At 47.0% G+C, this 23,256-nt stretch overlaps 2 protein-coding genes and 1 long non-coding RNA gene across 4 annotated transcripts; 2 read left to right on the forward strand and 1 right to left on the reverse strand.

The window, feature by feature from the left end:
- Positions 1–142: 142 nt before the first annotated feature.
- castor1 (cytosolic arginine sensor for mTORC1 subunit 1) lies at positions 143–12,272 on the forward strand. Of its 2 annotated transcripts, XM_047052017.1 has the most exons (9): positions 143–452; positions 5,339–5,409; positions 6,098–6,291; positions 7,152–7,287; positions 7,521–7,644; positions 8,006–8,116; positions 8,447–8,529; positions 8,841–8,935; positions 11,333–12,272. In XM_047052017.1, the coding sequence occupies exons 1-9, from the start codon at positions 340–342 to the stop codon at positions 11,399–11,401; spliced, it is 996 nt and encodes a 331-aa protein (XP_046907973.1). In that variant the 5' UTR covers positions 143–339; the 3' UTR covers positions 11,402–12,272. The 2 variants fall into 2 exon arrangements, with proteins under 2 accessions (XP_046907973.1, XP_046907974.1); XM_047052018.1 differs by lacking the exon at positions 11,333–12,272 and having other exon boundaries at positions 8,447–8,498.
- A 283-nt stretch (positions 12,273–12,555) lies between these two features.
- On the forward strand, positions 12,556–14,616 carry LOC124489561. The gene is made up of 3 exons (XR_006958781.1): positions 12,556–12,847; positions 13,235–13,356; positions 13,862–14,616. It is a non-coding gene; the product is annotated as an uncharacterized LOC124489561 (long non-coding RNA).
- Positions 14,617–20,495: 5,879 nt separating this feature from the next.
- spring1 (SREBF pathway regulator in golgi 1) lies at positions 20,496–23,248 on the reverse strand. Its single transcript, XM_047052016.1, has 5 exons — positions 22,721–23,248; positions 22,473–22,629; positions 22,182–22,333; positions 21,558–21,671; positions 20,496–21,196 (listed from the first exon to the last, which is right to left on the reverse strand). Exons 1-5 carry the CDS (start codon positions 22,811–22,813, stop codon positions 21,113–21,115), a joined length of 600 nt encoding a protein of 199 aa, XP_046907972.1. The 5' UTR covers positions 22,814–23,248; the 3' UTR covers positions 20,496–21,112.
- Positions 23,249–23,256: the final 8 nt, after the last annotated feature.

Consider the following 23,256-nt stretch of genomic DNA (forward strand, 5'->3'; position numbering starts at 1 on the left):
ACAAGCTGTCATTGTATGTAAATCTATTTATTTTGTTGTGAAATCGTCATCACTGATCTCTCAACGGCCAGGAGGGAACGATTCAGTAGTCACCTGTAGCTTTAAGACGAGGGGGGCGTGTTGTTGTATGGGGCCGTCTTTTATTTGAATACAGTAAGTGAGTGGAGTCGGATATCGTCGGATGTTTTTCTCTATACGCCTCTGATGCAAGACTCGCTGTAGATCAGACATTCTCCGTCAAAAAGCAATGTTAAATAACATAGCTTACATGCAGCGTTAGTTTAGGGTACAATTGCAGCTGCTACAGTAAAAACAAGCAATTGGCTTGCAGGAGCTATCATGGACTTACACATTCTAGACCACAGACTTCGGGTCACCAGCATTTGCAAAAACGGATTGGAAAATTTCACACACCCTCTGATCAAACTGATATTTCTGCGGAACAGAACAAGGTAAGGCTCAAACGTTCATTTAGATTTTGTGGGGAGATCTTTGTTGCAAGCTATGAATGGAAGCTTGCGAGGTAGCGTCGGCTAGCCCGGCCAGCCAGCTACATCCATCCCCTGTGTGTGGACGCCAGGCTTCATTCAATAGGTACAAATACTAATATTAAAAGCCCCTGTCGCACGTGCCGAGCAACAATCCTGCAAGCAACAACAGCAACTATAACCAGAAAAGAGAAATCCTACACCACACGAAATTCTAGGACTTTACATCAGTTGAATTGCCCCGAGCAAATATGCTACCTCTGGTTGGAAAAAAAACAGATGGAGGAAGAAATTACGTTTTTATTTTAACAAATTAAACTCGATTGTATGAGTGGCACGCGTTATAAAGTAGCCTAAGACACTTAAGACGTACTTTGGCATTGTCCGTAGATTCAGGTTCATGTCCGGACTTGTGAGGCAGTGAGGATCAAGCTGGAATCGATGGAGGCCACAGCTGTCTGTAGAGTCTGGTTAATCCCTGGAAGTATCTGCTTTGTTATGTCATTGTTTATTTACCAGATGGCCACGGATATGTATAGTGGATTTAGCACCGTCTATAGGGCACTAGGCTAGGATAACTGGCTTGACTAAAAGTTGAAAGCTATCGGCCTAATTCAGTTTTAAGAATGTATCAAACTCAGAGAAAGAGAGAATGAGAGAAGGGATCCTGGAAGTTTTCGAACACATTTTGGGACCCCCATACCTAATGTCATCCAAGACCCTCTTTGACATGGAAGTTCCTGCCTGAAACATGAAGCCAGTCTCAGTTCTCCATGCAGTCACTAACTAGCTGTGTACTTACTTGGCACTATTTAGGGATGGCTTGTAGGAGTACTTTTGGCACCTATGAGTTCGCCTATTAGGATAGATCTACCATCTGTATCCCCGATGAGGAAAAGTGTGTGGACTGGTCATTCAACACGTCAAACATCCCCCTGTTATCATGAAGCGGTTTTACATCAATCCAGAATGTTCTTCACCATGGACAGCACTTCCTTGTTCAAGGGCATCATTGTGTAATCGTACCTTTTTAAAGACAACTACTGTGTTGGTACACCACCTTCCGACGTCCAGTGAGTCAGTGCTTGTGGGCCTGTTTCATGGGTGTGTCGGCAGCCAGCTAGACAGCTAGCAGAAGCATGCGCAGGGCGTCTAGCGAACAACCAGAAAACGCCAGAAGCCCCAGTTTGCTCTTCTCCGCTGGGGTGTTTCTGTGTGTGTGTGTTGTTGACACACTGTGGAGTTATGTCATAATGCACTGTTCTGCTCTGGCCTTGGGTGTTTTTCCTGTTTTTCGGCAGGGTGGGAGAGGGGTGGGTGTGTCGGGGGGGTGGGTAGTGTGGAAGTGGGGACAGCATTGTTTCAAGGAGTCCAGAAAGGCCGGAGGGGGGGGGGGGGGGGTTCTCTAACAACTAGGCCAATGTTAACACTGTGGTTAGCATTCAGGCCTCTTTTAATGGTGAACTGGTTTTTAGTGTGTTCCCTCTCTCCTATCCTCCATCCCTGTGGTCTGGGCCCAGTGAGCGACCCATAAGCAAGGCAGGCATCCATGACTGGAATTTTAAGCAGGCCACTACTCAGCACAGTGCCTAGCAACAAGGCATAGTCCCCAACTCCAAGTGCTGGTTTCAACCACAAGTTTTAGTCCCGGTTCAAACTGCAGTGGCCTCGTTGGAACGTTTTTCAGTGTCATTTGGCAGGCCCATCCCCCAGAACAGTCTAGAAGGTGGTGAGAGCACCCATGCGTTGTGGCTTTCTGTCAACGGCTGAAAGTTCTCCTCCTGGTTAAACTGAACCGAACCTGCTGCAGATTTCCAGGAGAGGAGCTAGGCTGAGGTTAGCGGAGAGCATAGGCTACAGTTTAAACCCCACCCATACAGGGTGATAAGGGTCTGATCCATCGGGTCTAGCAACACAGTGTGTGTGTGTGTGTGTGCTTCTGTGTTCATATATGAAGTGTGTGTGTGTGTGTGTGTGTGTGTGTGTGTGTAGACTAGGGCCCCAGGCTGATACCCCAGTCCCTTGTAGCCCACTAACAACAGCCCAGGGCTGTGGCCACAATGCTGCCTCTAAGACCAAAACAATAGATGTCCTTCCACTTGTCTGCCCCAGCAGGCAGGGCCGGTCGGGAAGGGAGCTTCTGTTTGCTCTGGAGGGGCCTGCAGGGGCTCTGGCTCTGGAGGGGTGTGGTCCTGGAGGTCCTGGTCATAGAGGGGTCCTGGTCCTAGAGGGGGTCTAGTCCTACAGGGGTTCGGTTCTAGAGGGGTTCTGGTTCTAGAGGGACTTGGTTCTGGAGGGGGTCTAGTCCTACAGGGGTTCTGGTTCTAGAGGGTCTTGGTTCTAGAGGGGTCCTGGATCAAAAGGGGTTCTGGTTCTAGAGGGTCTTGGTTCGAGAGGGGGTCTAGTCCTACAGGGGTCCTGGATCTAGAGGGGTTCTGGTTCTAGAGGGGCTTGGTTCTGGAGGGCCTGGTTCTAGAGTGGTCCTGGTCCTAGAGGGGCTCTGGTCCTGTAAAGGTCTGGTGCTGGTTAAGTCGGACTTAGCAGTAGCAGCCAGGTTAGGTTCAGTTTCTGGTAACAAAATGCTGTAAGGTAGCTGAGGCCTAGGTAACATAGCTTAGCCATCTGGGACATGAACTCTTTTTATCACCCTCTGTCTCTCTTTCACCAAAGCATATTTCCTTTGTTTCATTTCCTCTGTTTATCAGGGTCAAAGTCCATCATTTTGTTTGCTCTTTATTGAACCTGTCACCTGCATTCTCTTTAACCTGTATGTTTAGTCTCTCTAACTTCTCCTCTCTCTGTCACTCCATCTTTCCCTTTTTCCCTCTTTCCCTCTCCACCCTTTTCCCATCCCTCCCTTCACCCTCTCCTATGTTTTTGATATTCCTGCAGTGTAATAGTATAGTGTAGCTGTGTAGTGTAGCTGTGTAGTGCTGTAATAAAGTGTTGTGTGTCGTAGCTGTGTAGTGTTGTGTAATGTAGTGCAGCTGTGTAGTTTAGCTGTGTAGTGCTGTAATTAAGTGTCGTGTGGCGTAGCTGTGTAGTGTTGTGTAATGTAGTGCAGCTGTGTAGTGTAGCTGTGTAGTGCTGTAATAAAGTGTTGTGTGGCGTAGCTGTGTAGTGTAATGTAGTGCAGCTGTGTAGGGTAATGTTGTGTGGTGTTTCGTTGCTGTGTGGTGGGATGTTGAGACAGTGAGAACCACACAACAAGAAGCCAGACTAGCAGCAAGACCAGCCTCTCATGCAGCTGCAGCTCCAAAGTGAAAATAACAAAAACACAGGCCGCTTCAGCTGAAGGGTGGTTGTCCTGGGCTAGCTCCAGTATTGTCCTAGCCCCGGTGCTGTCCTAGCTCCAGTGCTGTCCTAGCCCCAGTGCTGTCCTAGCTCCAGTGCTGTCCTAGCCCCAGTGCTGTCCTAGCCCCAGTGCTGTCCTAGCTCCAGTGCTGTCCTAGCCCCAGTGCTGTCCTAGCCCCAGTGCTGTCCTAGCTCCAGTGCTGTCCTAGCCCCGGTGCTGTCCTAGCCCCAGTGCTGTCCTAGTCCCAGTGCTGTCCTAGCTCCAGTGCTGTCCTAGCTCCAGTTCTGTCCTAGCCCCGGTGCTGTTCTAGCCCCAGTGCTGTCCTAGCTCCAGTATTGTCCTAGCCCCAGTGCTGTCCTAGCCCCAGTGCTGTCCTAGCTCCAGTGCTGTCCTAGCCCCAGTGCTGTCCTAGCCCCGGTGCTGTCCTAGCCCCAGTGCTGTCCTAGCTCCAGTGCTGTCCTAGCCCCGGTGCTGTCCTAGCCCCGGTGCTGTCCTAGCCCCAGTGCTGTCCTAGCTCCAGTGCTGTCCTAGCTCCAGTGATGTCCTAGCCCCAGTGCTGTCCTAGCCCCAGTGCTGTCCTAGTCCCAGTGCTGTCCTAGCTCCAGTGCTGTCCTAGCTCCAGTGCTGTCCTAGCCCCAGTGCTGTCCTAGCCCCAGGACTCTTTTAGCCCCAGGACTGCCCCAGCTCTAGCACCACTACAGTACGGGATCCTGCTCATGGTGACAGGTCAACAGGAAGTAGCACGCTCATGGTGACAGGTCAACAGGAAGTAGCATGCTCATGGTGACAGCTCAACAGGAAGTCAGAGGAACAAGGGCATGTAATATGTGCTCCCCCTCTCTATCTCTTTCTCTCTGTCTGTCTGTCTGTCCCTCTCTCTCTATCTCCACCCCCGGCCCATTTCATGGAAAGGATTACATTTTGCCGAGTCATCAGCTGGATGGGGGGGGGGGAGAGAGACAGACTATTTCCTGCTGGTTCCCTTGCCGCCCCCCCCCCCCCAGCCATCCTGCTGGTTCCCCTGCCCCCCGCCCCCCCCAGCTCCCTATCTTACCAGGACAAAGCATCTGACAAAGAACTCATTCACCAGATCAGGACAGAGTGTCCAGGCCCAGCTAGCTACTGTCTCTGAGACGCAAACTATTTGGGTTTGGGCCTCAAGCTGTTCTGCAAAAACAACACGTCCTCGTCCACACTCCCAGCCTGTGCTTTGTGTTCAGCTGTAGTGTGAGACCCCCCGTCACTGTGTCTTAGAAGCAGACCCGTTCAGAACCTCCACTGTGGACAGGAAGGGTTGGCTCAGTTCTGCTGACTGAGCCTGGTGCTGGGCACTGGGCCAGAATCTACGTCTACCAGCCCCCTACTCCCACACACATACACATAGTAATCACTATTTGCTATTAAATGTATATACTTATCTCTTCTTTTACCCCCACTTTCTATCTCTCTTTCCTCTCCCTCTCCCTCACTTCTCTCTCCTACCTCTTTTCTCCATCTGTCCTCTCTCCCCCCTTTCCTCTCTCCGCTCCCTCTCTCCGCTCCCTCTATCTTTCAGGTGTAAGTTCTTCAGCTTGACAGAGACACCAGAGAACTACACAGTGGTGCTGGACCAGGAGGGCTTCAAAGGTGCATGACCTACACACCTCCCACCCACCCACCCACCCACTCTCTCCCCCTCCCTCCTTCCCTCCCTCCCGGGCAAATGTACCTGTGGGGAGAGTAAAGGGAAGAGGAAACGTTAGACCTCATTAGTGGAAGTTGGAACTGCTATTATATGAACAGATAAATAGCATGGCTTGCCCGGACAAAACCGTGCCAAGTCATTTCAGCCGGTATTTGTAATGCAAAACAGACCATCTCGTTGGACACAGTGTAACACTGTTGTGTTAAGACAGAGGCAACACGAGGCCTGCATGGCAGCTAAACATGGATGCCCTACTCCTTGACAGCTCCATAGTTCCAGATGTCGGTACAGTAACCCCGGATGACCTCTGACCCCACACACAGCCAGAATCAATCGTGTGTGTGTGTGTGGGGGGGGGGGGGGGGGGGGGACTGAGGTACATACGAGACAGTTCCTGTCATATATTTAGGCTGATGTGTGGCTAAATATATCTTGGGACCTTTAGCCTCTGGTGTGGGTACCGAGGGAGGAGGGTGAGAGGTTCCAGAGAAGGAACGCAGGAAGGCAGCTGTGAGGAACCGAAGACGGACCTGGAACAGACTCTGCTCAGTCAGTCAAGGCCGCCGTCTGTGTCTGCGCGTGTGTGTGTGTCCAATCTGACTCCCCCCCCTCCTCTCCCTCTCTGACCAGAACTTCCGTCCTCGGACCACTTGCTGGTGGAGAGCTCCGTCTGGCTGCCCCTCAACGTGGTCTCCAACGGCAACGCGTCCAGCAGCTCGCAGGCCGTGGGCGTGACGAAGATCGCCAAGTCCGTCATCGCCCCCCTGGCCCAGCAGCACGTGTCCGTCTTCATGCTCTCCACCTATCAGACAGACTTCATCCTGGTAAGACCCGCCCAGGCCTCTCCCACACACACACCCAGACCACCTGTGGGGGTCGATTGGCTTAGTCTTTATCGACAAAACACAAACACAAAATTAATTAAATTCAGTCCGGCCCAATTTCATCCGTGCACCACTGACCAGTAATCATCCCCCGACGCTGGTCCAATCGTGTGCAGCGTTCCAATATGCACAGATTGTACAGCCCTATCCTCACGTCTTATTGGTCCATGTGGCATCTGACCCTCCCACTGAACATTCAGACTGACTCCCGAACACGCCTGTATCCACTAGCACTGGCTGTTGCTAAGCGATATGGGCCGCAGAGTGTGTCGACCGAGTACGTTTTGAACCAGGAATGTCTTGCAAACCAGCGGTGGGGGGGGGGGGTAGAGAGGGGAGGGGGAAGGGTGAACCGGAGGGGTCGGTAGTCAATAAATAAATCCGAGTTAAGTGGATTTAGACCGACTGACAGCAGAAATGTTAATGCTCCGTGTGGTTCCGCGTGAACGGGCCTGCTCGACCCACTTCAAGCAGAGCTCACCTCCCGTCCGTCCTCAGGACAACGAAAACGTTAACTTAGCCCGCGGGGGACAGAGGGGAAAATCACAAAGAGTTAACATGTTTCTGTTGACAGAAAACGTGTCCTCGTTAAAGGGGGGGGTCGGATGGCTGAGCGGTTAGGGAATCGGGCTATCAATGGGAAGGTTGCAGGTTCGATTCCCGGCCATGCCAAAAATACGTTGTGTCCTTGGGCAAGGCACTTCACCCTACTTGCCTCGGGGGGAATGTCCCTGTGCTTACTGTAAGTTGCTCTGGATAAGAGCGTCTGCTAAATGACGTCCGCATGGGCATCCCTGCAGGTGCGAGAGAAGGACCTGGCCGTGGTGATCCGTACCCTGGAGGAGGAGTTCAGCATCTACAGGGAGGTGGGCGGCGAATCTGTACCGGTCCTCAGCCAGGACACACACAACGGCCTCCGCAGGAACGACCGGGAAGGTACACACCCCAGCTGCATGGTGCCCCGGGGGGGGGGGGGGGGTTCGGAAGACGAGGCCTCGTTTCGTTTAGGCATGCGTTAGAGAGGGGACATCGTCATGGGGGTCTCTGCTGATGGTCTGTGGAATGATTTGATGTTTTCGCGCTGACAGAGTATATTGATTGTCTTTAGACACAAAAAAAAAAGTATTTCCTGTTTCCAGACACGCTAACAGAGTATTTCCTGTCTCCAGTGACCCAGCCCACCGTACACCCGGTAGTGATCCCCCAGAACCAGTTCTGTGTGATGAGTCTGGACCCCGACACCCTGCCTTCCATCGCCACCACTCTCATCGACGTGCTCTTCTACTCCAGCAGGTGAGAGGGAGTCAAACAGCGCCCCTGGGTCAGGGGGGTGTGGCCAGGGGCCCTGGCACTGATACAGCAGCCGTGTGTCTCAGTGATGTCTGAGACTGAGTCAGGTGGCTGAGCGGTTAGGGAACCGGACTATTAATCAGAAGGTTGCCGGTTCGATTCCTGTCCGTGCACAAAATGACGTTGTGTTCTTGGGAAAGGCACTTCACCCTACTTGCCTCGGGTGGAATGTCCCTGTACTTACTGTAAGTCGCTCTGGGTAAGAGTGTCTGCTAAATGACTAAATGTTAATGATGACCAGGGAACGTCCCTCTGCCACACGCTCATATTTTCAGTCTGTCGTGTCTATGATTCCCCCCTCCAGTCCTAAGGATGGTGCTCCGCCCTGCCCCGAGCTGGACTGCATCAAGTTCTTCTCCTTCTCCCTGATCGATGGCTACATCTCTCTGGTCATGGACACGGAGGCACAGAGACGGTACGGCTCTTCCGGATCCCTCTCTCCTCTCCCCCTTCCCTTTCTTTCCCATCCGCTCTCCTGAGTCGCTCTCTTCCCCGCTCTGTCCCACCTAGATTGCTCTCTCATCCCTCTACCGTCCTCTCTCCTTTATCAGCCTCTCCTCTCGCTCCTCCCCCCTCTCTCACACACTTACACTCACACACACACACACACACACACACACGCTTCAACTATATTTGGATTTTTTCCCCCCTTATCTTAGCTTTTGTTAAAAGTAGCAGATTGTGTCCTGGAGTCACTAGCACTTTGAGTGGCAGTAATTGAATGTGTGTGTGTGTGTGTGTGAAGGTTCCCAGCAGACCTACTGTTCACCAGCTCGTCAGGGGAGCTGTGGAGGATGGTGCGTATCGGAGGCCACCCGCTAGGGTTTGGTAAGCTGCCGGATTTGTGGGTCTGTCGAGGCCTGTCGACCCTGTTACACTCTCTCCTGGGTTCTGACTATCTTCCTTGTCTCTCTCTCTCTCCCCCTGGCTCTCTGTCACTAACTCTTTCCGTCTCTCTGTCTCTCACTTTAACGACCTCTCTACATCTCTCTCTATCCTCTTTCTATTCCTCTGCCTCTCTCTCTCTCCCTCTTTCTTCTTTCTATTCCTCTGCCTCTCTCTCTCTCCCTCTTTCTTCTTTCTATTCCTCTGCCTCTCTCTCTCTCTCTCTCTCATCCTCCCCCCTCTCCATTCCACAGACGAGTGTGGCATCGTAGCACAGATCTCCCAGCCCCTGGCCGACAGTGACATCTCTGCCTATTACATAAGCACCTTCAGCTTCGACCACGCTCTGGTGAGTCTGCGCGCTCCGACACGCTCCCTCCCTCCCTCCTGCCGCCTGCCTCGTCTCCTCCCTTCAGTCAGTTCCACCTTTCACCAGCCGAGGGCACCCTGTGCACAGAGAACGTGGCTTTGTGTAGCGATCAAATTTAAATTGGACTGAATACTCTGTCGTTGTTCGTTTTTTTTAAATCTGCATCTAAGGTCAAAGAAATTCACGTTTATTCGATTGTTAGACATTCATACACACCTTCAGTGGCTGGGGCAGCTCTGACCCGAGAGTTTAAGGTTTAAGTGGCCACTGTAGCAAGTTGGTCAGATCTCTAGTTGGATTGCTCGCTGGCCTTTCAACATATCAAAGTTTGACATTGCTATCCTCCACAGTCACTCGTGATTTCGTCAATTGGTAGGTTCGACCCGTGTATATTTATAAACGGTTTCCTGTGGTTATTATCCGATTAGTGTTTCCTGCGAGGAGGAAGATGATAGTGTTGTTTGTCAGACATGATCACAGTCCATACACTATCGATGTTGTTGCTTTTCACGTGAGATTATAGGCTTTCACTCTAATGAAAGACTTTGAACAGTGGCCACACTTTAGCTCTTGATGTTATTTTCATAAGAATCCCTAAATCTTCAATCAATGATGTGTACCCATATATTGAACCTCTACAGTACCTTATTCTAAGTGGCATTTTGGAGGGGCTAGGGTGAATCATATTTTAAACCAAGCACATTGCGGAACAAGCAAAAAATTCCTGTTGTAATAATTTCACCTGGTTTGAATTGAATGAAAACAACAAAACATTTTTTTAAATCTCACATTGCCAGATTTTCGGGTTAAGTTTGCGATTTTGAACTGTTTTAATTTCAACACATTTCAGTGGTTACACACTCCTCCGTAGTAATGTCACCCAGCCGTGCCATACAACGACTAGCACTCGCATTAGAGGTCAGAAGGAACAATTCCTGGAAAGAGCAAGAGGAAAAAGAGGAACCTAAACTAGCCTGGCTATGACACCTGCAACACCAGCGTGATCAATGTCTTCCTGTCAGGTCGGTGAGGGGTGGGGTGACCAAACCCTGTAGAACCCCGCACCACGTCTTTCCACGCTCCATCATCCTGTCCTGCTGTGTGCTCATCACCTAACCCACATATCTGGGGCTGACTGAGAGGTTGAAGTTTCCTTCCAACTCCCCCGCCGAAGGTTAGCATCATGGCCAGGGAGCGGTTTGAGTCACGGCTAACGGAAGCAGGGAATGTTCTGTCTGACAGGAGCCTCCGCAGGTGCATCTGCGACAGGCCCGTTAGTGGACCTGCTGGGTCTAGGGCTTTCACCACGGAAAGTTCTAGGGGGTGGGTGGGTATTACACAGCAATATTATGCACATACGTAGGGTAGTGGAGAGAGTCAGTGAAAATGCGGTCCGCCTTTTTTAACTCCCTTGGTGAATCTGACATTCTTTGCGAGTGTAAAGAATGGTTCCACTATCTTAGTTCCACAGTGAAATCGTGTCCTTATCAAACAGCAGTCTTACTATGCAGCTATTTATAGCCTTTCAGAAGTTGTGTAATACTGTTGAAAATCCACCCACCCTTTTTTTCAAGAGTTCTGCATTTCATTGAGCGTTTCACAATCTGTAAGTGCTGGTGTTAAAAATATACACGCTGCATTCAATAATGGTAAAGATGTATCATTTTTATCCAAAACAGATGGGGGGGATTTGAACCTGCAACTTCTTGCAATACAATGCGTTACCCCGGATCTATAACCATCCCACCCTAAGTTACACATATTCAGTTCCCCTCCAGTCTGCCGATAGCTGATGAACCCTTGGTTGAAAAATGTACTACGCAAGGTTGGGTTGCGCCTTTGCCCCAAGGACGGCTCAGAGACTTGCTAACCTTTTCTGCATTACGTTGTCAAGTGTGCAACCACCTGGTCACCATTTTACTGACTTCTCGTGTAGCAAAAATAAGCAATATCACCAGTTATCGCGGTCGATATTTAACCGCCAGTTCTCTGATGTCCACTTTCACAAATGTTCTCATATTTCCTGTCAGTAAATGACGATAATGTAGCCAAAGATAAAGGATGGATGCTAGTATAGGAAACGGAAATGATTAGCTAGCACTCGACCGGGTTGTCAGGTTTATCGTTTCATTCATTGGTCATGTGAACTATCCATCCCTTTCCTCTCCTCATCAACTCCCCTCCTCTCATCTTCTGTCAACTCGTATCCTCTTTTCTCCTCTCCCCTGTCCTCTCCCCTTCTCCCCTGTCCTCTCCCCCTCTCCCCTGTCCTCTCCCCTTATCCCCTGTCCTCTCCCCCTCTCCCCTGTCCTCTCCCCCTCTCCCCTGTCCTTTCCCCTTTTCCCCTGTCCTCTCCCCTGTCCTCTCCCCCTCCAGGTTCCCGAGGAGGACATAGTGAGTGTGACGGCGATGCTTCGGCAGCAGAGGGAGGAGCCAGCCTGTTGATGACGGAGCGGGGGGGGGGGGGGGCGTGTCTTCACCAGGTTACCCCAGACCCCTCATGCTCGGGGCCAGAGGGTGTGTCTGCATCTGTGCCTAGACTACTAGCACTGCTACGCCAGCAGTATTAACCATGAACGTGTTGCCATGACCACCATCACTTCTCCAAGGGAGTGTATTCCTAGAAGGAGGGTCCTTCTATTAAACGCATAGTTCAACAAGGACTTAAAATTTAGAAATTGGAAATCTGCTCTTTTTTCTTCTTCTTCTTCTTCGTGTTAAACCCATGGTATCCAGTGTTCACCTGGAGTGGGTATTCTAATGCTGTGTGTGTGAGAGCACAGCCCCTTTGTGTCAAAGGTCCGAGGTGATTTCCTGTTAAAACTCTGGAGAGGAGGCCTTGTCTTCCAAATGTTCACAAGATATCGAACTCTCAAGCTACTCAAACGAATTGTTATTTTGGTTCAGCCAAAAGTATTCCTGTTGAAATTTTTGGAGGCTTTTGAAGCATTTAGAAGTAGATTTTTTTTTTTTTTTTACACTGGGAATACAAATGATTAGATTTACGACAATAAAACACAAAAGTATTACTAAATATGAGGCCAGCCAGTGAGAGGCACTTCTCCATTTTTTAAGAGTCAACATTTCTGAAAATGCTATTGTCATTTTGAGGTCAACAACACTATGTCTTATTTCAACTGTTTTTGATTTGCACATTGTAGCTCTACCAGAAGTTTTGTTCCGTTTAACTACTCACTAATATCATTAGCAGTGCTATTTTGTTTGGTACAATTACTTTTTTTGTACAATTACAAGAAGTATTTTGTCTAATAATTTCGATTGTGCTGCTTTATTCAATAAAGATTATGGATTTAAATGTTTCTGTGTTTGGTCATCATAAACACCATTGCAATTGCAGAATGTTTGGGAAAGCACTTCTAATACACTTGTCATTGTACTAAAGTATTCATGATGGCTGACTAACGCCTGATCTAGAGTCCAGAGATGTTTTAGGTATGCATCCGTCCATCATCTGACACTGCGACAGAAGGAGTAAGAGGTTTAAAATATCCTTTTAGGAAAATTATCTTACATCATGAGACGGTCATGATCAAGCATCCACTTTCCTTCCAGATCATTTGACATGGGTGGTTAGATGATATTAGGCTAGTAGAGAGTTGAGAATGTATAGTGTCATGCTGTGACAGATGCAATCTCAATGTGACAACTCTTCCAGAAGTCTGTTTTAGTTGGTGTTCACAAGTGAACGCTTGACTGTGTTTGGTGGGTGGAAATTTAGATGAGGAAATTACCCATTTCCGACTAAACTTATCAGCTGATCAATTTTTTTTTATGGTGGATGAGAATATCATAAATGCTGAGTTCTTGTTGAGACCATCATCACCTGCCTCACCATGATCTACCAGCAAGGAGTATCTGCCAGACACCTTGGTAAGAACACAGACTAATCTCATGGGTCCGAAATACTGAGAAGAGAAACAAAACAGGAATGACTTGCCCTCATGAATTAGCCTCAATACTGTGATTCTTTAATATATTAAGACGTTTCTACATGTGAACATGTTCCTTTATGCTTTCTATAAGTTTGTATGTACTATGATTCTCAGGTGACTGTTCAGAAGATGACTTTTAAATTCAAGAGTAAAAATGGACATTTGCATGAAACAAAATGATCAGGAACTTTGCCCTGCATGTCGTTTGATATCGGAATCTAAAAAGCAGTTGACTTCACTCGGGGCTGTGCATGCATTCTGATTTTCGAGCATGTTTGTCAAATTGCTTCTGTCCCCCTAAAGTATTTCCTATGTCTCTCTGCAGTGGTGCTCTCCATTCTGCTAGGGCTCAGCCTCTTGGGAGAGACAAATACCAGCTGTCTGGTCCATCTGAAAAACCGGTATAAATTAGCGGAACATCAAGCAAATGTAACCCTCGAATCATATGTGAGTATCTGGGAAATGTGTGTGTAACCTTTGTGGTCTCTCTGCATGGGGGCGTAGAGTCTTCCCCTAATCTCTGCTTAGTAATGTTTATCCTCATGTCATTGAGATAGTTTGATGTCTGTGGCTTTGGCTGGTGACTTGTTTAGAAGGATTCTAAGTCAAATTGGTCCCCACATAATAATAATAACGCCATTTGTAATGTGCCTTTCTTGCACTCAATTGCACTTTCTTGGCACATACTGTTTCAAAGACTCAAAGGAAGGAATTCTGACAGTGCAATGTATGACTCTATTATCCAAACAAATGTGCAGTATATGACTCCATTATCCAAACAAACTTGATGAGAATCCTTCACATGTAAAACAATTGCTTCCAACAGAAAGCTTCCCTTTTACTTAACACTGTTTGAATCTGAAGACGATGGTTCGATCCATACACCTGTTCCACATTGTCCATGAAAACGGCCTGACCCGTTTCTCTCCTTTCTTCCTCTCGTTGACCACAGCAGACCGTTTTCAACCTCTCGCCGTCAACTGAAGAGATTTGCCCGGACATCCTCAAGCATGTCATCCATGTCTCTGACATCAAGAAGACACTGAAGAACCTCTACTTGTACCGCTACCCCGCCTTGCCAAGGTCCTGCAGTACCACGAGGACCTGTCATACCCACATTTCCTCCTGCAAAATCTGAACGAGTTAAACGGAACTATGTATCGTACCTTTGACTTGATCGCAGCGCTATCCATCAAATTTCAAAAACCTCCCAAACCTGAGGAGTTCAACGACGGCGACCATGTTAAGAAGATATATGGGTGGTGTGTTTTGTACCGGATTAAAAACATACTGGAGGAGGGGAATCCTATTGTTCAAAGTCTGAGCATGACAGACGTATGTCATAAACTAAATCACCAAAGAGTGCCGACACACCTGTCCACTTGTTGTTAGTGCCGAAACAAGCGACCTTACTGAGCATGTTGGTTCATCTTAGGTGAAAGGTCGTTTATATTGTATTTGTTGGCACTGGTTACTGTATTCGGAGAAAACAGCGAATCAGATAAGACATTGTACGCCATTTATTTTTAAGTTATATTTATATATTTAATATATTTAACAGAACAAGTTAGTGGACCATACATTGGATTCAGCAGTATCATAATCTGTTGTAAATAAGATTCATTGCAAGACAGATATTGCATTCCTTTTTCTTCAGATGTATGAGACAATATTTATTTGTACCAATTTTTCTATTTAATAAAAATGTTTTGGAAACGTAACAAAAAATTGTCTTTGTCAGGTGTTGAATGTGCACAGGTCAGATCAACATATAGTGTGCCTAAATAATAGGCTGCATCATTGTCTTGTGAACGATTTCTGATCAAACTAAAATATCTAAATTGAGGTTCAAGACCAAATATAAATCCGTATTTTTCTAACCCCCCCCCCCCCCACACACACACGCACACACACACACGTACATCTGTGGTTCTCCACTTGACATCAGTTAGAAGTCAGAGAGGAAGCTCAGATGATGTCATTACCATTATCTCACACATCAATGCATCCGATTCAGATGACAAGTTGTTCTTTTGCTTATTAATTCGCCAAAGGATGGCAAGCTTTTTATGTATCACCTGGCCTTAATTTGTCATTATCTAACGTGGCTAAACAAGATCATTTGTGTTTTCAATGTTGAATCAAGTCTTGCATCAAGGCTTGCAGCTGGTCAAAGGTAGAGAGCCGTTAAATAAATGAAATATTTCAACAGCACTTATAATTGTGTCTCTCTCTTGCACATTTTGCCTCATCAAACATCACACATTTCCCCAGTAGGATGTGGTTATGTTGAGTGGCAATAGTAGCCTGACGTTGTCATACTCATAATTCTAGTCAGAATATGAGTCTGAGAACTCTCCGTTGGGCTTTGACTACAGGGCGTGTTTCAAATGAGCCTTGAAAACAAATGCCTCTTCGCTTAATTGGATAGATCTACAACCAATCAGAGCAACAGAGTATGTGACGTATGTTAAGTAACGCATAGTTGTTGTCAACAGAACTAAACTACGAGCAGACTTGAAGCATGCTTGAAGAATGAATACAAACGATTTTTGCCGGTGTTGTAAAATTAATTTAAGGGTAGGGGGAGTACTTGTTCACACGGTCAACCTTTTTGAGCGAAACAATAAAGGGCAATGCATATACGAACAAGTTCTCCGTTTAGGATTACAATTCCACAAAAGAAAAGGAGAAACCACAATGGCCACTGGGTTTTCATTGTGTCCCATCTTCTTCGCGACCATCGGGGCCAGCTGATAAATTAAACTTTTACCGAATCCCGTAGGAAGGACGGCAAAAACATATTTTCTATCGACAAATGCCTTGATTGCGTCTCTCTGTTCCTCTTTCAAAATTAATGCGCTGTCGATGTCTTCTAAAACAGACTCGATGGCAGAATCATAACATCCCAGATCTCCATGTTTGTTCAAAACGATTTCAACTTAAGCGCTCTTTTGTGACGTGGGTGATTACGTTACTGTTGATCTTCTGTCCATCATCGTATAAAGCCCGCCCTGGCAATTTCATTGGTTCGCCCAGATTCTATTTTTCTGTAGTTGGTCCCCAATACGAGACCCTCCAGACCCAACTTCCCGACCAAATTTTTTGGGCTGGCAGCCAGGCTATGGCAATAGACCAATTATCACCCTACGTCACACAACTGTCAAGCAGGCTCAACTGCGCATGTGGGTTGCAAAAGACGAACTTCTCCCCGTTCTATTACTCTTGGAGTGTCGTTCAGGTCATCATATATCTCTGGCCACTGGATTGCAGAGCTTGATATTAACTTTTTGAGGCTCTTGGCCTTTGGACAAATACATTTACGTTCACTTGTCTATGCACAAAAGTCACTTGACCCCGATACCCTTAAATAGCCTGTCCAAGTGATCGGGCAAAACTAGCCTGGCTAACGGAGGTCGCTTTCTCAGGCAAATGACGAATGAAACAGACAGGTTAAAGAAATCCGAGATTCTGGCTATCTTCACCAGACTCGTATTTACATTAGGCAGTCCTCCCTGACGTTTCTGGTGTAGAATGGAGTGAAATACAACATTGTGCACACTGCCAGTGAGAGAGTCTGACTGAGGCTAACGTCAAAACAGTGTAACTGGGATGTAGTCTCACTCAGATTGCCAGTTTAAACAAATCAGAAAAATAATCGGACCAGCTGACTAAAAGCAGAATTCCCATATCTCTTAAAAGCTGCCCTGCTCGACTTTTTAAATGTAGAATTGACTGTAAAAGTGTAAAATTATTAACTTTGTGACATGACGTGAAGACATGGTTGCCGCTCGACTATGCGGTCTGTACCGGGCGACATTCTCACTCAAATTTCAAGACTTTCGTGACCCAAATCAAAATTCTGATGCGACAGATCATTGGGTAATCGCTTTCTCTCCTATAGGCATGTCCTCCTCGACGCTTTTGGTCTTTTTAAATCTAACTATTTGTATTATCCGTGTGGTCCTTTTGCCATTTAAAATGCTATCCTTTCCCGGTTTTCTGCAGCCACAGTGCGCGCGCATCCCGATTGTTTACAAACAAATAATTGGTCTATAGGTGCGTTCGACACAAGCCCCCACCCCTCGCCCCTCGGCTTGAAGCAACGGCCCCGGTGGATGTAGGTGGTATTGCATGTACGGTTAGGTTTCCGACTCTTCCGGTCGTTTTTATTCTATTAACTCCATTCAACATTTACAAAACTATCTCCCCCAATAATTTTTGTTTGATTCTCGAACCTGGCTCATACTACTAGCTTTTTCATAGAATAATTTTAATTAATTAATAAAAATAATTTTTTACTTTTGCTAAGTTTGAAACCGATCCGAAATGGGTAAACTAGCAACCCATTTATTTGCTTAGTCAATGAAAGTTGCCTGCAAATGTGCTCGCGGATACTAACAGGGCACGAGCACGAAATTTCACATTGGCCGATAGCCGATTTACATGAGCTCTCGGAGCTAGGGAAAAAAAGAGCCACTGTTTAAAGCTAGACAGGAAGACACGGAAGTGGAAAGATGGCCGCGTCTAGTCTCGCGCTCTCGCTTGCCTCACTGCGCCACTGAGCACTTTTCATAGAAATGAATGGGGACGCCATCTTGGAAGACAAAAGTAGCTTACTCTAGTTATATTAACTCTATGGTTCGACATGACCCGACTTCATGCGGCGCTGCAGCCGGCTGCAGGCGGCTGACTTGAAACAGTGAATTCTGGTTAGACTTTTTGTCCGATTCGAGACGGCGCCGAGGACACGTCACTGTGACGTCGCCATCAAAGTACCGTGAGATCGATTAGAGAACTGCCAACTGTGTAGCCGAGCGCATTTTCTCAAGAGCTCGCTCAGGATAAGGGCGTCCGCTAAATGACTACATGTAAATGTAATAATAAGTGGGCCCTCCCACGCATTTCATATGCCCCCCTTAAGACTGAGGTCTGGCGACGGGTCTGTCTGTTAGGATTGTTACTTTTCTGAGGTTGTTTTCTCCACAGTATGGGTGTACAAGGTCAGAGCTTTGACACCATTCTACTGTAAGTTCCCCTTAAAACCAAAACAACTGCGATTTTGAAGTAAACTAGAGGCAGTTCTCCATCAGGATAGGGTGTGGGTTTTGGGTAAGAGATCGTTTTGCATGGCCGGTAAGAGTGTGTCATTGAGTTAATTGTGACACCCGCAGATACATATCAGTGTTAATTACTGGCACACAAGTCAATTTTGAAGAAACTAATCTTGATGATTTTTCCTTTGACGTGTGTCAAAAAAAGAAAATAGATGAAGGAAGCAGATATTGTCTTCACACTCCCCAACTGGCCAGTAAGTGAGTATATAAGTTTCCTGTTCTGTTAAGGTGTGAAGGATTGACTTGGTTGTTGGTTGGGTTCATGGTGCTTATAGGAAATTGAAGGCTTGTACATTATATCTGATCATGAACCCTGCAGGTAATTTCATGCAATTTGTTTCTCGCGGACAGATTTTCACATTTAAACAGTCAAACGTTTTATGTTTTACAAAACCATATGCTGCGACAATTGCTCTGAAGACAAACTGCGCCGTGTTCCTGATATTTTGCATCTTACATTCCTGCTTGTCAATATTCTCAGACTTACCATGATTGTAATTTTTGGGGGTGTTCTTGGGGCAGTGACAGAGTGCCTGTTTTACTAAATATGTGTGTGAAACTGGTGTTTGCAGGATGTCTGTTCTTTCTCAGTTTCTGGGTGATGAAAACGGTCAGTTTGGATGCCAGGGTCAGAGTCTGCTCAGCCCAAAAGCGGACCAGTCTGGCCAAGAAGATGGTCATGGACTCCTTGACCACCTTTGTGAGTTTGCTACTGTCAACAATGACGAGTGCTCAACACCATAACCAACATAACACAACTTTGCTGTTTCAGTCCAGGAAACAGAAGGAAAATGCCGGTTCCGCTCTCCATTCTGGTGTAGACATTTTAGACTGATTATTATTCTGTGAGTTTGGGCAGTCTGTCTGCAGTGAGTCTATGTAGATCGATATAATTCTGTTTCAACGGGTTGAAAAGGTTTTACTTTACTGTCTTCTATCTGAGATGACCAACAAGACTCCATAGAGCATCACCAGGGAACACCTACGTCATCCTATAGTCATACAAGGAACCCTTTGCTAACCGTATCTCACGTCACGCGTCAGTATGTGTGTGTTGTCCCCCCCAGGATGAAGCCAATGGGTACGACCTCCCTGCTTGGCCCCCAAGCTTCCCGGTCCTCGACGTCCCAAAGAACTCTTCCCATCTGGGGGACAGAGTTCAGTGTGGTCTCCTCTTCATGGTGGAGGCCTTGAGGGACATCCTGAAGGACCAGGCCAGCGATCTGAACCCTGACAACACTGCTCTTCACCAGCTTTTCCCTGACTGTATTCGCACGGTGGCCAATCTCCAGATGTGACTGAAGACAGTCCTGGGGTGGCAGTGCTCCCAGAATCGACCCCCCCTCAAGATGCCCCATGGCTACTTCCAGAGGAAGCAGTGGGGACACACTCTGTTGGAAGCTTCCAGAGACTTCCTAGGATGGTTGGAAAAAAAAGTTACGCCCATCATACGGAGGAAGCTGCCAAATCAAGTGCCTTTGGAGGAGATAAATATTTTTTTTGCAAAACAAGTACAGGTACTTGTAAGTTACACAATATATGGAGGTAGAGATTTAATGTCTAATTCATCAACTTGACCACAACCTCCTACTTAGTGCCTAAGTGATTGTAATTTTCTGTCATACAGTACATCAAAATATAAATCAACCCAGTTATGTTTATAGTCTAAAGGTACAGATAAACTGTATTCGGGTAAAGGAGAAAACCAAAATGTATGAAATTATTCTAAATGTATTTTTAAAACATTTTCACATTTAATCTAAATGAATATTTATATTGTTAACAATTTCTGTATTTATACTTATACTGTATGTACATTATAGTTTTTCATGCAAATAAAGGCTTTTACCAACAAAATGATCTGCATCTGTTATATCTAATGGGCCATACATTACCGAGTGGTTTATCAATCTTCACATTTCAACGCTTCCAAACATAGATTAAACTGCATTCTAGAGACCTCTGTTGACTACATGACAGGTTTGGATTCTACCCAGTTAAGCTGTTCACACTAAGTGCTCGGGTCCCCGTTGACAGTCATTAATCAAATTGTCAAAAAATAAAATTAGGACGAGCCTTAATATATTCTATAATTACAAGACACACTTTGTTTTCTCAGCCATCAGAATGATTAATTGTTGTGCTGCGGCCGTGCTTCCCAGGCGAGGGATGGGCATGTGGCCGGGCCTCGTCAGCGCTCTTCTGGGGGGCCTCTCTGGTGGAGTTCCGGGCCCTTCTGTCCTTAGTGTAATAGATTGTCAGGTGGACAGAGAAGGGGAAAGCAGATGAAACTGTCACTCACGTCAGCGCTAGGAGAGTCGACGTCACAGCCCAGAAGATAGATGTTGCCTCCATGTTATTCCCAGCAGACCTTTCAAGCTAAATCCAATTCATATTATATTAAACCACTCTCACAAACTTGGGAGCTCTGATAGAAGTGTTTTTGTTTAATGTGAGGAAGATGATCTCATAAAAAGCATCAGAGATTTTTTTTTTTACTGTAACTGTTCTTTTATTTATTTTTTACCAAACTCATATTACTGTAAACTACCCATTAGGAGTCAAGTACAATAAAATAAGAACATTCAACAGAAAACAAGTCTAGAAAAAAGATTAGAAAAACAAGACTACAACAACTTTAGTAAAGTAACTGTCATTGTCCTCAGGCCGTCCGAGAGAAACTGTTACAAGCTCATTCGATTCACAGTCTGGAACTTTATTCATCATCAACCCGCACGCCTACAAACATAAAACCATGACTGCTTCTTTGCTGCGTGGACATCGTCACCACCAGGACGATGTCTGACACCATCTGTCTGTGTGCCAGGGTTGACGTCTGCGGCGGTAGCACTGTGACTATGACATGGAGCTTGTCTGAGGTTGATCCTTGACGACGAGCTACAGAACATGAAGACCACCGATGACGAGGTTCTGAGAGCGTTCATGCACTTATGAAGTGTGAACCTTCCAAACACATATTTGTCTTTTCTCGGAAGGGGTTCCAGCTGCCTCCTCTTTCTAGTGTCAGTCGGTCAGGTGACCCCGCCCCCGATCACTTCCTCTCCTCAGTCCAGGAGTGCTTCGTCTCACACGGGAAGGAGTTCAGGGGGGCTTTCTCCATAGCAGTACTTTGCTTGTGGATTGCGGTAGGTGTTTTCATGTTGAACACTCTGGTGGGGCGAGAAGGAGATCAGGCACAAACATGAGACGGTTTTATCAAGAGGACTTCCAAAGTGTTGCGTGTGAGCGAGTGACATATCGGATCATACTGACAGGGGGGGAAAAAAAAGGGTTTGTCCAAGCTTTTATTTGAGACTGTTTTCGGGAGGGATGTTGTTTGCAAAGTAACTGTCAAAGCTGTGTGTGAGAATTTTTTTTTTTTTTTTAAGTTCGAAAATGGATTTGACACTTTGCAACATCACGGCCTGGTGAGGGGTTCGAGGCGAAATCATTAGCGCCTGCTCGATACGGGAACACCTCCGAGATGTGAACGGGCCCCTGTGGGTTCGGGGGGGGGGGGGGGCGCTGTACCTGAGAGGACGTGCGGCACTTGGCCAGGCAGAGCTCAAAGTGGTCCTCCACCGCGGTGAAGAGGTTCTGGAAGCCGTCGGAAGCCCTGTTCAGGAAGCGCTCCAGCAGAGGTTGCTGAAGAGCGGAGATGGGAGATAAGGAGGGAGGTTAGAGAGGAAAAACGCGAGGACGGCGCAGAAGAGAGAGCGGATGAGGGCGCCGATAAGGGTGGAGAGCAGAGACGGTGGCGCGGGGGGGGGATGAGATTAGAGTGTAAGGGAAAGAGGGGCGGGAGATTAGGCGAGAGAGAAGAGATGCTATCTGTCGTTCCTCGGTGACTTCACTGAGAATTAGCTACAATTCGCGAGAAAAAAGGTCAACATTCGCGGATGAGTCAACGTGCAACTCTTCTGAAACGGGGGTACATTCAAAACCACCAACATATCAAGTAACACGATCTGTTCCCTAGCACTGACACCTACAAATGAGCAAAAACTCAAGTGGATTCCCGTCACACCGTAGGCCTTTTATGGAAAAGTCTTGCCGTGCTACGTTCAACGCATGTTGACGTTGAACCGATGCTGACTTGTTGGCCCTACGGGTGTGTTCGTTCATGCGAGGTTTTGCGATGGTTGTCGTAGCTACCTTGTCTGGCTGCAGGCAGCAGGACACGCAGAACTCGTAGATGTTACAGCAGCCGTTTGCCAGGCAGCTCTTACACAGGTACTGTCTGGAGCTGGGAGCAAACACGTTGCAGCAACCGTTGACCAGCAAGTCCTTCCTCTCGCACACATAACCTGGAAGATGTTCATGGGGTTCGATGTTTAGTTAGGCTAACAGGTTGCTTTAAAAAAAAAAAATATATATATATATAGGTCAGGACCCAGGGCTACTGTATGGAATGGCCAAGTAAACTAATATAACGTCTGCACTCACCTAATTCATCTGTGAGCAGATTCTTGCCCTGGATGGAGTTCCTGCACTGGGTGATCTGCCGGCTGCTGTTACCCAGGTTAAAGCGGACCTTCCATGGGATGCGGTGGTCCGGGTCCCTCGCCTCCAGGAGCGTGCGGTCCCGTATGGTCCTTTCCTCCTGCACGGTGATACGAGACAGCATCTCTACTCACTGCATTCTCACACCGTGGCATGGTCAAACACAAAGGGTCAACAGTGTTAATAATCACCTGCTTCAAGGTGCTGGTTAGGAAGTAGATGAGAGAAAGTCCAAAAACGACCCCTAAAACCCAGCGTTTTCTTAGCAGCCGACGTAGCACCATGGCATGGCGGTGTAGGGTTAGTCTTGAGACCACCCACTTCCAGAGAATTGCACTGTACTAATGAGGCTAATGATCACCAGTTGGCTAAGATTTTTGTGACAAAGAATGTTGTTAGGGACACCTATGCAGATGTATTTATTTGGAAAGATATGCATCGCATCGCAAATCCTTAGCTAGAGAGGCTAACCCATTTTTCTGATAACAAGGACTGCTTTGTTAACTACACAACTAGCCTGTGATTGCTAGCTCTAGCTAACGGTCACTCACTGGCTAACAAATTAGAGCTACTATAGGTCTAAGAGCACGTTACCACACATTTATATGTCCCATATGCATTGCAGCAAGCTGAATTTCTTGTTAAATGAAATTTGCAGATATTTATCGTTCTGTCCACAGTCGAAACAGATGTCCAAACACGGATATGGTGCAGTAGAAATGTAGAC

Source organism: Hypomesus transpacificus, unplaced genomic scaffold (genome assembly GCF_021917145.1).
Source record: "Hypomesus transpacificus isolate Combined female unplaced genomic scaffold, fHypTra1 scaffold_192, whole genome shotgun sequence".
Taxonomy (NCBI): domain Eukaryota; kingdom Metazoa; phylum Chordata; class Actinopteri; order Osmeriformes; family Osmeridae; genus Hypomesus; species Hypomesus transpacificus.